General features: G+C 53.5%; 3 protein-coding genes across 10 annotated transcripts in view; all 3 read left to right on the top strand.

Moving 5' to 3' along the window:
• Speg (striated muscle enriched protein kinase) overlaps positions 1–1,501 on the top strand; it is a 59,046-nt gene extending 57,545 nt beyond the window's left edge. For all 5 annotated transcript variants that reach the window (XM_070016395.1, XM_070016404.1, XM_070016421.1 and 2 more), the window contains 2 exons: positions 79–228; positions 444–1,501. In XM_070016395.1, coding sequence (XP_069872496.1) covers positions 79–228; positions 444–636 — 343 coding nt within the window. In that variant the 3' untranslated portion in view covers positions 637–1,501. The remainder of the gene's footprint in view (positions 1–78; positions 229–443) is intronic.
• A 2,379-nt stretch (positions 1,502–3,880) lies between these two features.
• On the top strand, positions 3,881–5,604 carry Spegnb (SPEG neighbor). Its single transcript, XM_070025551.1, is given in 9 exon segments — positions 3,881–4,002; position 4,190; positions 4,339–4,429; positions 4,432–4,470; positions 4,473–4,607; positions 5,127–5,161; positions 5,163–5,284; positions 5,473–5,561; positions 5,564–5,604. Coding segments are annotated over 9 exon segments (675 nt in total).
• Positions 5,605–6,453: 849 nt separating this feature from the next.
• On the top strand, positions 6,454–12,734 carry Gmppa (GDP-mannose pyrophosphorylase A). 4 transcript variants are annotated; one of them, XM_070016351.1, is made up of 13 exons: positions 6,454–6,520; positions 7,318–7,375; positions 7,469–7,566; positions 8,377–8,480; positions 8,698–8,884; positions 9,191–9,250; positions 10,015–10,145; positions 11,056–11,190; positions 11,298–11,395; positions 11,502–11,548; positions 11,759–11,851; positions 11,998–12,166; positions 12,473–12,734. In XM_070016351.1, the coding sequence occupies exons 2-13, from the start codon at positions 7,336–7,338 to the stop codon at positions 12,571–12,573; spliced, it is 1,263 nt and encodes a 420-aa protein (XP_069872452.1). In that variant the 5' UTR covers positions 6,454–6,520; positions 7,318–7,335; the 3' UTR covers positions 12,574–12,734. The 4 variants fall into 4 exon arrangements, with proteins under 4 accessions (XP_069872452.1, XP_069872474.1, XP_069872483.1 ...); XM_070016373.1 differs by having other exon boundaries at positions 6,471–6,520; positions 7,323–7,375; XM_070016382.1 differs by lacking the exon at positions 6,454–6,520 and adding an exon at positions 6,591–6,621.
• The last annotated feature ends 556 nt before the right edge of the window (positions 12,735–13,290 follow it).

Raw genomic sequence — 13,290 nt, 5'->3', positions numbered from 1 at the left:
GTCTATTAAGGTAGAGAGCTAGTGAGTGGGAAGCTGGGACTGTGTCAACTGTGTCAATTAAACTGTCTTCCACAACAGGCTCAGTGGGCACTCCCCATTCTATGAGCCAGAACCCCAGGAGACGGAGGCTCGGATTGTGGGGGGCCGCTTTGATGCCTTCCAGCTGTACCCTAACACTTCCCAGAGTGCCACCCTCTTCTTGCGAAAGGTCCTCTCCGTGCATCCTTGGTGAGTAGGTCCCTACCTGCCGCTGTCTGCAGGTTGCACTGGCTACATTTCCCCCATTGCCCCTACTCTAATAATATATGGCTGCTGCTTCTACTGCACAGCCACTCTAGCTGCCACTGCACATGGTAGTGGCTCAGGTCTGGGATATGGGTCTGGAGCCTGTTCCCTATGGGAAACTTCTGTCCTGGCTCACCTTGCCTGGCTTCCTCTGGCAGGAGCCGGCCCTCCCTGCAGGACTGCCTGGCCCACCCCTGGCTACAGGACGCCTACCTGATGAAGCTGCGTCGGCAGACGCTCACCTTTACCACCAACCGGCTCAAAGAGTTCCTGGGTGAGCAGAGGCGTCGCAGGGCTGAGACTGCCACCCGCCACAAGGTGCTGCTCCGCTCCTATCCTGGCAGCCCCTAGTGGCATGGACCACAGCCCAGCTGCGGGCTCCAACTCCGGTTCCCACTGATGCCGCCACCGCTGCCAAGGGACATTCCAGGACCCACGCTGAGTCGGTGGGCCTGGGGCTTCAGCTATCACCAGCAGCAACATCTGGCCAGGCTATACCTCATGGACCTGAGGGGATGAGGCCCCAGGACTTCTACCTGCTGTCCCCGTCCCCCCCTCACCCCGCCAGAGCCAGAGCACAGGACCCATCAGCCAGGCAGGGCAGGGGTGGGAACAGGAAAAGGAGTGAGAAGGGAATAGGGAAATGATGAGGAAAAGATACAGAGAGACAGGAAGGGGGAGACTGAAGGTTCTGGAGGTGGGGGCATGGTGCATCTCAGGGAGAGCCCAGGAAGGTGAAGGAAGCAGGAAAGCGAGCTGGCAGCGAGCGTTGGCGAGGCAGTGACAAGACATGGAGAAGTGCCAGGGAACGAGAGCCAGGACACGAGAGAGGGCAGCAGGTAGGAAAAGGGGGGCAGCAGGTTCAGGAGACGAGGGATGGGCCAGCAGCTGCATCCCAGCAGGAGAACAGAGAGCAGAAGAGAGCCGTAGGCCAGTGGCTGGATTTTTCCTCCTCTCCCAGTGGGGTACAGCTCTGGGCACTCTCTGTTAGCCCAAAGATGTACCCACCATTTCTCCATTGGCCTTTACCCTTCATCCTATTCTTATTTATTTATTTATTGACTTTTATGAAGTTTTCCCCTTCCATCTAAACCCAATTGCCCATGTTGTCCTGACCACCACCACCAATACCCTCTCCCCTCTCCCAGCCATCCAGCTGTTCCGTGCAGCTCTCTGTGTGTCTGTCATAAAGAAAATAAAAACAGACAAGCAAGCAGCAGGACCTGTGTGGCTCTCTTTGGAAGGGCTGAGTGGTAGGGAGTGCGAATCCTGGGATGGGGCATTTGGCCTTTCCTGGGCAATGAAGGCATGTTGGAAGGTGTATCCGCTAACCCCTCTCCTTTCTCTGAGCCTCAGATCCTTCATCCCTTATTTCTAGAAGAAAGGGAAAATGTGATCTGTTTCTCGCCCTGCAGTTTTTGGAATGCTGGCAGTCCTACTGGATCCCCACCATCACCCTCTAACCAAACTAGACTCTGGTAACCTCCACCCCTGCTCACCTGCTCCTTCATAGCAACTGAGGGCTGCTGGGCTCTGGAATGGGCCAGCCTATGCTTCCGTCTAGTCTCAGCTTCCTTTACTCTGATCCTGTACATAGGGGCAGAAAGGTTTCACCCTGAGAGAAGGAAGTGAAGACCTATAGAAGAAACCAGGACAAGTCAAAGGCCCAGGCTCTTGGAGTTGGAGTTTAGAACAAAGCACACAGAGCATCTGTGAGGGCTTAGGACATCTGTGTCCAGCATTTTCACAGTGCTGTTGGACGCATCTCACTGGATCTTCTGGGTGCCAGGGGCACTCCCATGCAAAGCCACTAAATAGTCACTGGGTACTGGAACTAAGCTGAGGTGAAGGGCAAAAAAGAACCTTGGTTTCCTGTGTCCAGGGGGATGGTTCCCTCCCTTGATAACTCTGCTCTTGGCAAAGTACAAAGAACAACGCCTCCGGCCATGAGCAGAGAGTGTTGGCACTGGTATGTTGTCAATTGAGTTTGAGAGCCCCTTGGCTCCAGCTCCAACCGCCCTTTGCCCAATACAGCCCAGCCTCTCCAGCTTCCCAGTACTCCAGGGAAGAGGCAAACCCCATCATCATAAAATAGTAGGATGTGAAAGCCAGCTGGAGGCGGTGAGAGAGACACCTTCCCCACCTGTCATTTTAGCAATGAAGATATACAGTTCGCCTGTGAGAATCTCCAATCCCCTACACACTGCAAATGTTTTTGTATAAAAATGAGGTGCCTGGACTCATATCTTGATAAATGGTAAAATTCCTCTCTTGTCCCCCCTTTGATCTGGAGCTCCCTTCCCATCTCCATTGGAAATGGCATATGAACTGCTTATTCTAAACCCGGTGGAGCAAAGGTAATTTATGTCAGCAGAGCAGTGTCAAGATTGTTCTAATCAAAAGGTGACAGCGCTCCATACCCACGTAAGTAGTTACAGTAAATGGTAGCCATGCTCTGCCTTGTGCCCTGGCCTGGCTAGACTGGACTCCAGTCAATCCCTGAGGGGTTAACAGAATCCCTTCACCCAGGTGATTTTATGCCCCTATGAGGCAGTTTATCTTCCAAAATGGCTTGGGCAAACCTAGGTTAGTAGTAGTGCTAATCTTCAGGGACAAAGCAAACCAGCAAGACCCTCCCCTGTCATACAGAATAGAGTGAACAGGAGTGAAAATATCATCAAAGGGGCATATATATATATATATATATATATATATATATATATATATATATATGAGAGAGAGAGAGAGAGAGAGAGGTGTGTGTGTGTGTGTGTGTGTGTGTGTGTGTGTGTGTGTGTGTGTGTGTGTGTCCAATCTCCTTTAGATTTACATCAATTTACCACCAGGGGGCACAGTGCAGAACCATCATAAACTCCTGGATTGTAAGGGTGGGTATTGAGAAAGAGTAAGGTGATTGGCATTGGTTTTGTCAGCCTTGGTCCTGTCATGGTTGGCTATCTGGACCATGAAGTCCAAGCCTTCTCTAGTTTAATTCAGGGACACCTCCACAAACAGTTGTACCCCCCTTATCTACAACATCTAGGAAAAGGCATGTTGTCTGATTGCCTTCAGTTTGACCTGCACATAAAGCGGCTCCAGCCCTGAGTTGTCTTATCTTGAAGCTATGCCTGGTCCACAGACATAGGGGACCACATCCAGCTGTCCAGCCGTCTGAGTGCTGACTCACAGAATACCCCAGAACCACTCTCGTTTCACCTTTGGGCCTGCATCAGTGGCTGAGCCAGCATCCCAGATATCCTAGGGCTATATAAGGAGCCCACTTGAGTGAGGGGGCAGAGGCTGGGGTCCCAAGGAGCTTAGGGGCAACTAGACCAAACAAGGCAAGGAAGAGAACAACGTATAAAAACAGGGACAGAAGCTGATTACCTGACTGCCCTCCTGCTGTGTTACCCAGGAGTGCTCTGTGCTTGCTTGAATCCAACCAGTCAGCAGAAATCCTGAAGGCAAGCCCAGTAGGGTGAGTCCGTTCCTCAGAGGTGTGCTTGCATCTCCCAAACCCTATCCTTACTCAGGATATCTTAATTAGACAGGGAAAGGGTTGAAGGTCAGAGGCTGTGTCTCAGCCTGAATCTAGATGTCCAAAGCAGGACGTGCCAAGAAACCAGCAGCACCACTTCCAGGATGCACGCTGGATATCAATGACCCGCAGGTCCAGAGTGCTGTTATTCTCATCCAGGCCTCTTACAGGGGCCTCAGGTGAGCAGGGACCCCTGAAGCCCTTGAGAGGAAGGGAGATGGAACTGTGGAAAACACATTCCTGAGGGATGGCCAGCTCAATGAAGATCAGCCTGGGCTAGGACATGGAGTCAGTGTCACGAACCACTAGGATCATTGGCCTTAGGAAAGTGCAGTCACAGAGGTGCAGAAAGGACTGTCAAGAGAGGGTCTTTCTAATAGGATGACAGTTCAGGGTCAACCCCCTTTCTACACATCCCTATGCATTTCCCTATTTGGAGATGGTCCAAAGGGGGTGGACAGGCTAGAGCCATGCATGTCACTGCATCCCTGGGCCCTGAGCTGGCTCATGGGTAGTCTCAGAAGGAACTGTATGAGAAGGGACCCCCGAGGGTGCTGGAGCCGCTGAAGGACATGTGGATCCAGGGCAGCGCGGTCAAGCTGACATGCGCTTCCCAGACCCCTTCACCTGCTGGAGCAAAGATGACAAGGACTATGCGATGGGCACAAGTACCACATCTCCGAGGACTGTGGCATTGGTGGGCAGACAGACCCGGGCCAGTACAGCATCAACCTACCCAACCCCTTCAGCCAGTGCTCCCACTGGGCGCGCATCCTCGTGGGAGGCAGGTGCAGGAGGGGGAGGGGCGCGCGTGGGGACACTCGGGGTCTGGTGGAGCACAGCCCCAGACGCAACCCGGTGTGCCTCATTACACTGCCAGGGCTCTTCCTTCCCTATGGCCCCACCCAGCCCCAGAAGATCTAAGCTGTGGGCTTAGATCACACGACTCCAGGGATCCAAGGTCACAGAGCAAGCCAGAAGCACAGCCAGGGGTACAACTGGTACAGCTAGGCAATTTCCATTGCTTGTCTCCAAGGCACCTGGAGGCGTGGAAACATTCCCGGGCGTCTAGCTCTTTTGATCTTCTATGCATCCCCGCGGAAGTAAGAAGGGGCAGGGAATGCGTCTCGTTTAATAGCTAAGGAGATGAAACTAGAAAGGCTTAATAATTTGTACAATATCGTATTACAAGCCCAAATGCACTTTGTATTTAGGGCAAAATATTCGCTGGGGAGGTGATGTCCCTAGAGCCCCTCACTGGGTCCCTCTCCCCACCCCCCCACCCCCCCACCCCTTTGTCTAGTCCTGGCCAAGGTTCATAGGGGACCTGACAACACCCACTCAGGCCTGCGAAGGCACCACGGGCAAGGACACAGGCACGCTGACTTTGGAGATCCTGGGCGAGCCTCCACCCGATGGGGGCTGATGCAAGGACGGAGAGGACATGGAGGAGGACAACAGGCCAGGGCCAGGACTTAAGCCAGGGCGGGGCTTGGGGCTAGAATGTGGGTGGTACTGTGCCCAGAAACCCTGAGAGAAAGCAATGAGACAACTGGGCGGCAAAGAACAGAGCTGGTTCGTTAGCTTGACCCAGTGTGCTGTGCTCTCTACCCCCCCCCCGCCCCTCCCATCTCGGGTCTAGGGTCTAGGGTGTTCTTCGAGATCGCCTCTACCACGCTGGCCACTACCCGGCCGCAACCCCAGGATAGTCGCAAGTATGAGGTGCATGTGGAGAACAGCCTGGCATGGACCAGAGCTTTGCTCGTGTGGACGTGGCCTGAAAGGCACCGCCAGACCTTTCACTCTTGCTTCAAGCTCAGGGGCCAGTGGGATTGACAGCCCTTGGGTCTTGATTAGTAAAGCTGCTCTCTGATTTTGTTTTTAGATTTATTTTGCCTCTCTTCTGTTCCTTTGTATCACCATTTCTTCTTCCCCGCACCTACTCCTTACACTTATTCCAAACCTACATGCCAAGATCATAGACTATTAGAGTCAAAGGGAGTCTGGAGAGCATTCCTAATCCAGTGCTTCGTGTGTGTGTGTGTGTGTGTGTGTGTGTGTGTGTCTGTGTTTAATTGGAGATGAGAATCTCATGGTCTTGCCTGGCCGGGGTGGCTTTGAACCATGATCCTTAGATCTCAGCCTCCTGAGTAACTAGGGTTACAGGTATGAGCCACTCGAATCAGGCCCCAGTGTTTCATTTTTACAAATAGTAAATCCGAAATAGGATTTCTCTTAAAGTCAGACTTCCCTAGTGGGACCCGCGGGGGAATTATGACTCTGCCTTATCTTTTGCTTAGTTTAGGTCCCACCCTGTCCTGGCTCGTTGATCTCCGTTCCCGCCTCTTCTAAGGCAAGTTACAGCCTGTCCTCTTCAGTCCTGTTTCCCTTGTGACCTGGCTCTCCCCCGAGCTCATTCCTGGACAGCAAGTCTCAGTCTTCGGGACTGCTTAAACCAGCTTCTAAGCCCCATCCTTTTTTCCATAGAGGCCCGCCCCCTCTCGCCCTTTGCCACGCCCCTAGCTTCCACCGCTGCTTTCCCCTAGTGTCTGGTAAAAGTTGGAAAGAGAGCGGGATCTTCAGAACTACAATTCCCGGCAGGCCCTGCGAACCAGATCTCGCGAGCTGCGAGAAGACACGTGCGCGGAAGGAGAAAGCAGGGGCAGGCGGCAGAGCTGGAATAAAGGGAGTTTAGTGGTAAAGGGACCTGGCGGAGGGGCGGCGGGAGGCGTGGGAGCGGCGGAGCGCCCCTAGTTCGGGGCGAGCTCTCGAGGTCACGGTTGGCGTTCTGTGCGCCGGTATTTGTGTTCGTCTCATCACACTGGCTACGAGAGAATAGTGTTTATTGGATAGGATCAGTGGTGGGGTTCAGAGGGTCAGCCGTCAATCCGCATCCGGGGATTCAGTTCCAGACCCTATTGGGGCTCCAGGGGTAGTAGGTTTAGTGTTTGAGATGCTAAGATAACCTGTCTCTTGGCAGTTCCACATAGAAAGTGATTTTAGGATCTGGAGACCGTCTTGCTAGAACTGGGGTTCATCAAGTGCCTATCAGTGTTCAATAGTTGGGGTTCACGTTCAGAACTGAAATTAGATATCTGGATCCTAGCCTAGGTGTGCAATTCCTGTTGGAATACAGAGTTGAACATCTAGAAAGAGTCTTGGAGAAGGAAGTTTCCGGTTTTTGAGGTCTGGGGTCTGAGAAGGGAGAGGGTGATCTGCTGACTTTCCAAATTTGCAGGATTGGTTCAGGGCCCAAATTGTGAGGTGTGGATTTTAGAATTTGGGCAGAATCACTGTGAGTTGTCAAGACCAGCTGGATGATGATGGGTTGGGATTTGAGATGTTAAATTTCTGTGGTGTTGTATGTATCCAGTGATGGGACTCCATTGAACTCTGGGTGACTTTATATCTTGGGAACCAGGGCTAACTGTTGGTATTTGGGGTTTGTTTTGGAGTGTGAAATCTGAGCCTAATTTTTCTGTTGGGGCTTGAAGTTTAGGTAGTTCACCATCATGCTCAAAGCTGTGATCCTGATTGGAGGTCCTCAAAAGGGTGAGGAGCTAGGAGGCCAGGGTTGGGCAGGAATGGTTGGTGGGTTGAGGGATGGAGGGAGGCAGGAGGCTGAAATGTTCTCTCCTCTCCTAGGCACTCGCTTCAGGCCATTGTCTTTTGAAGTACCCAAACCACTGTTTCCTGTGGCGGGGGTCCCTATGATCCAGCACCACATTGAGGCTTGTGCCCAGGTAACCTCACAGGCTCCCCTCTCCTACCACCCTTACTTCTCATCTCGTCATGCTGTATTTCCCCCTTTCCCAACCATGATCTCTTCCCATCAGGTCTAACCATCATTCATAGATATGAATGACAATCTTTCAAATTGTTCACAGCTGCCTTGCTGTTTTGGCCTCTTCCTGCTTCAGATTTCATGCCTGTTTTAAAGTAGGGAATGTAAAGGGATCTTAGAGACAATTTAAAGCCATAGCATGGGGACCCTCAATGATACTAAAGCTCAGAATTCATCCTCTCGCTCACTGTGGGACAGCAAGGTTTTGGTTTTGAATCCAGCCTGCCCCTGCTGTGAGACCTAGAGCAAGTGAACTTCACATCCTCCCTGAGCTTGGGCTTCCTTATCTATCGAGTAGAGATTAGACCTTTGTGAGGTGACAGAAGCTGTAAAGTGCCTAGTTCAATGCAGGCCCTTGATAAGTGATACCCTTACCTCACCTTGGTATCAAGCATTGCCTCCCAGATAAGAAAAGGAGAGAAAAGATGCATGGATTTTACTTTGATGTAGCTTGGTAGCCAAAGTCTTTTCTAGAGTCCCAGTTTAAGTAGGGCAGGGAATATAAAAGATGGGAAGATCTGGGCAGAGATTTCTCTAGCTTCCTTATTATCCAGAGGAAAAAGCAGGCCTGAGTTTTATAAGATGATTGCCCAGGGGCTCCCAGCTGAACCTAAAACCGTAGCCTCTGGACTTCTGGGTCAGCCCTGGGATCTCTCCATCACTCCTCCTATCGGATATTTTCTTTCTCAACCTCTTCCTTTGTCCTCAGGTCCCTGGGATGCAGGAGATTCTGCTCATTGGCTTTTACCAACCTGATGAGGCCCTTACCCAGTTCCTAGAAACTGCTCAGCAGGAGTTTAACCTTCCAGTCAGGTGTTTGTTACACATATATATGGGGGTAGGGGAGACTGGGGCTGAGTTCATGAGAATGGGTTGAGTCTAGTATGCAAGGCAGAGTTTACCCTCACATATTAGAATCCCTTATTTATTGAGCTTCTCTGTGAGACTTAAGCCAGGAGTTCTCTGGGAGATGGAGTGTGTATCAGGGGCTCTAGCTCACTGGATCTAATTCAGTTGTCTCTGGGAACAGATACCTCCAGGAATTTGCCCCCCTGGGCACAGGGGGTGGTCTGTATCATTTTCGGGACCAGATCCTGGCTGGCGGCCCTGAAGCATTCTTCGTGCTCAATGCTGATGTTTGCTCTGACTTCCCCTTGAGTGCTATGTTGGATGCCCACAGACGCCAGCGCCACCCTTTCTTACTCCTTGGTACTACGGTAAGGGCGCTGGGAAGGATGGAGGGTGTGTCACAGGCAGAGGCTTCCCTGTGCTGGAAGTGGGAACGTGTGTTGGGAGGAAGATGTACTGCCCTAGCAGTAACAGAAGTGTCATTGGCAACCCTGTGCCCTTTGGCTGCTCAGAAGTAGGGAGGGGGAGGCAGCTGTCAGCTCTCTCCCATGCTGAAGGCTTGTCAGTGGCAGAGCTGCGTGCCAGGTGCTGTAGGGGAGGGAAAGAAAGAAGAAAACAGCCCTGACTACCCCTGGAGCAGGCTGGTCACTGTCTGGGGTGAATCTGTCTTTCAGGCTAACAGGACACAGTCCCTCAACTACGGCTGCATCGTTGAAAATCCACAGACACATGAGGTGAGAGCAGAGAGGGGGCTGGGGGGGGGGGCTACTCTGGATCATTACCTCTCACTTCCTACCTCTAGAGGATGCTGGAATATGGTGAGATGGGTCCCAGTCTTGTCAAATGGGTGTGACAGATCCCTGATTAATCATCATGTAGCCCTTTAAGAGAGGATAGCAGAGGGAAAGGGGTGACAGTTCATTTCTGAAGGTGTGGCGCTATAATAAATGTATGCACAGGGTGTTACGGAACACATAAAGGAGGCCCAGCATTGAGGACTGAACTGAGTTAGATTTGTCTAAATGAATAAGGAGTCAGGAAGGTACTGCAGGCGGTGGGAACAGCATGTGCAAAGACAGAGGAAAGAACAGCATTTCTTTTGGAAATGGTATAGTATACCTGGTGCCAGCCCTGGACAGCAAACTCAGGCAGGCAAGAGAAGATTCAAGGAGAGAGCTCTATCAGCTGGGTTTTGAAAGGTGGGTTTTTCAGAGGAAGAGGGAGGGCAGGGCATTCCAGCCAGGCTCAGGTGTGTATGGCCTGAATGCTATGCTTTCTTAGTGATAGGAAGTAGGGAGGATGGAATGGAGGGAGGCATGGGGGTGGGACTTGCCTTGAAGGTGAAGATGAAGGGCAGTTATCTCAGGATGTAAAGCCGGTTAGGGACAAGATGTTCGGTGCATTTTAGGAAACCCACCCTGCCAGGGAGGGAAGAAGGTCTTAAGGTATTGTAGCAGGTGGCAGTCCACTCCAGTACTCCAGCCCTCCCTCTCCTCAGGTCCTGCACTATGTGGAGAAACCCAGCACGTTCATTAGTGACATTATCAACTGCGGCATCTACCTCTTCTCCCCAGAAGCCCTGAAGCCTCTTCGTGATGTCTTCCAGCGGAATCAGCAGGATGGGCAACTGTGAGGCAGGCCCCATGACCCTGTAACCCCAGGCATCCCTGTCACACCATCCTGGCCCACGCCAGGCTCCATAGGCTCCGTCTCAACCTGCTCACCCTCCTCCTCCCTTCTCCCATCTCTAGCCCGCCTCACGAGTTCCTCCCATTCTAACCTCATTCTGTCCCTCTTCCTTAGCCCGCCCAGTTCCTCCTCTGTCATTGCCTGCCCACTCCCCTTCTGGTCCATTTCTCTCAAGCCCTGAGTATCCCAGAGACGATGTCTTTCAGAACAGACGGCAAACACACTTGAGTGCACACATGTTCGTGCGCGCACGCGCACATTCTCAGGCTGGCTACCCTTGGAATGTAGCCCCAGAGCCTGCTTGCCAATCCCAGGGTCATTCCTCCCCCCAAGGCCTGAAAACTGTTACCTTCTAGGCAGGCTCCTCTGTCTCCATCCCCCCCCCTGCCCTTCCTACCCATCCCCTGATGCACGCCTCATTTGCTCATAGCCATCTCTCACCCCATCATATCTCTCTCTCCATCTCTCCTGGCCTCTCTGTCTCTGTTTCTGCTGAACTGGCATCTCTACCATCTCTCTCTCCCTCTCTCTGTGACTGTCTCTGCCCTCACCAGCTGCCTTGCTCTGGGGTGAGTCTGTCTGTGTTTCATTCCATCCAGTTTTGGGGGAGGTGTCTAGGGGGGTAACTGGAGAGGAGGATGTGAAAATTGGGGGGACCTTGCAGATACCAGGCAGGGATGCAAAGCCAGCCTAGGCCTGGGGCTCCCCCGTGAGGACAGCTGATGGAGGGGTGTGGAACAGCCCTTTGTAGGGGACTTGGAGAGGTTGTGCGAGTCGTCTGCACTTCTTTAGGTTGGCCTCACATTCCAGCTCAACTAGGAAAACTGATGGCGAACCCTTTCTTTGCCAGAGAGGACTCTCCAGGCTCCTGGCCAGGGGCGGGAACTATCCGCCTGGAGCAGGACGTGTTCTCAGCCCTGGCTGGGCAGGGCCAGATCTATGTGCACCTCACTGATGGGATCTGGAGCCAGATCAAGTCTGCAGGGTATGTGGGCCGGAACATGGGGCACACCTGGGGGGCTGACACTGTACGGTGGTGACCCGGGCCCTGCTAGCTCCTTCCTGACCGCCTCATTTCCTTTTGGCTCTTAGCTCAGCCCTCTATGCCTCTCGCCTCTATCTGGACCGATACCAGATTACGCACCCAGAACGACTGGCCAAGCATACCCCAGGGGGTCCACGAATCCGAGGTACCCCCTTCTGCCCTGAGCCTGGACCCCTAACCTCAAGGTCCAGAGGCAGGGTGTCACTTCTTGCCTTTCTCCATCTAGATATGGTCCTCTTTTCTGCTTCTAGGAAATGTTTATATCCACCCAACGGCTAAAGTGGCTCCATCTGCTGTGGTAAGCTGCGGGCCCAGCCTCAGACCGTAGGTGGCTGTTGGGATGAGGGTGCCCAGAGACCACCTGAGCTTGGGTGCTGGTCTTTGTTTTTGTCTCAGCTTGTTGTGTGGCCTCGAGCAGGTTGCTTCCGCCTTATCTGTTCTAGGAGGGGACTGGACTTGGGCTCCCCTAGGTCCCTCCAAGACTCACGGAGTGTGCTCCTCTCCATAGCTGGGCCCCAACGTCTCCATTGGGAAAGGGGTGACTGTGGGCGAGGGTGTGCGGCTCCGAGAGAGTATCGTCCTCCATGGAGCCACGTTACAGGTAGGCCCCGGGCACACAATGGTGTGTGACACCCCAGAGACTGAGGGAGGGCCTAGGTACCCCCCAGAATGGAGAACAGTAAACCTCTTAAGCCCTGCCTCCAGATCCCACCCCACCCCACTCACCTCCACCATCTTGTTTGACAGGAACACACCTGCGTCTTGCACAGCATCGTGGGCTGGGGGAGCACCGTGGGGCGCTGGTCTCGTGTGGAGGGGACCCCCAATGACCCAAACCCCAATGACCCCCGAGCTCGTATGGACAGTGAGAGCCTCTTCAAGGATGGGAAACTTTTGCCCGCCATCACCATCCTGGGTATGGCTTCTCGGGGGCTGGGGCTGGGATGTGCCACAGGTGATGTCTAGAGGTCTTCGGGGAGTTCAAGAGTGAGTGTGTGTGCGTGTGTGTGTGTGTGTGTGTGTGTTGTATATTTCCTCCTTTTTGCAAACATTCACCAAGTGCCTGCTGTGTGCCAGACCTAAGTGTGTCACTAGGTGCGTAAGGCCAGGTGCCCGGATGGGCAGGGAGAGATTCCCTTCTGGATGGCTATGGTCCCCTAGTTCCCTGCCCCTGCCCCCTCCTATGAGTGACCTGCCCCTGCTGCCCTCATCCCCGCCACAGGCTGCCGTGTCCGGATCCCTGCCGAGGTGCTCATCCTGAACTCCATTGTTCTGCCACACAAGGAGCTGAGTCGCAGCTTCACCAACCAGATCATCCTTTGACTGGGGCTGCCGGAAGGCCCCCAACTCTTTTCCGCTTCTCTTTGAGGCTGCTGCGTGCTTGGCCAGCCTCTGTCCAGAAGAGAGCAGAGGAAGCCAGGGGCGACGTGGGTGGCCAGGGACTCCTGGCTTCCCTCCCCAAATAAACCCCCGTGAACCTCGGAGCCAGCACAGACTTTGCTTGTGCCTGGGCTGGGGGGTGGGGGCAGAAGGGAGACAGCTGAGTCAGGCCCCCCCACATTAGCATTTAAATTGGAGTCATTGCTGCGGGCTCATGAATAATGAATCTAGAGCCCTGGTAAGTCTCCCCCTCCCACGTCCTCAGCCTCTTGCTCTGCTCTAGAGGAAAGGCCCTCCAGGCTCCACAGCCTGCTGGCCCCTGCTGGCTGCTTCACTGGCCTGGCCCAGCTCCTTTAGCGTAGCTTTCTCAGGGAAGAGGGAGGATTTCAGCTGGGCCTGGAGCTGGACCCAGCAACCCATTCTCCTCAGCTCCTGCCGAGCCACAGCCCTGGCCCGTTTTCCGCCTTGCCAGCTCCATCTGCTCCCAGCCTGGCTCTTGGCGAGGTGGGGGTTCACCCCTGCCTGGGGCTTTGTGTCTCTGTCTCCTGCTTCCCTGGCAGAGGGGGTGGGTCTGAGATGATGCCAATGAAAAGAGAGTACTTGTTCTGGGGAAGGGTGGGGGAGCCTTGGTCACCTCCCATCATCTGGTATTACCCCTTG

This window comes from Dipodomys merriami, unplaced genomic scaffold (genome assembly GCF_024711535.1).
Source record: "Dipodomys merriami isolate MVZ:Mamm:240054 unplaced genomic scaffold, mDipMer1.0.p SCAF_1, whole genome shotgun sequence".
Lineage (NCBI taxonomy): Eukaryota > Metazoa > Chordata > Mammalia > Rodentia > Heteromyidae > Dipodomys > Dipodomys merriami.
The sequence above is the reverse complement of the archived record's forward strand: the minus strand, read 5'-3'. Positions and strand labels throughout refer to the sequence as shown.

What these genes read in the sequence shown, in the direction of transcription:
- Gmppa (XM_070016351.1), top strand. Translation starts at nt 7,336, where the DNA reads ATGCTCAAAGCTGTGATCCTGATTGGAGGTCCTCAAAAGG. An exon ending in AATCAGCAGGATGGGCAACT is followed by an intron (nt 10,146 to 11,055) that starts GTGAGGCAGGCC and finishes TTTCTTTGCCAG; the next exon opens with AGAGGACTCTCCAGGCTCCT. An exon ending in AAGTGGCTCCATCTGCTGTG is followed by an intron (nt 11,549 to 11,758) that starts GTAAGCTGCGGG and finishes TCCTCTCCATAG; the next exon opens with CTGGGCCCCAACGTCTCCAT.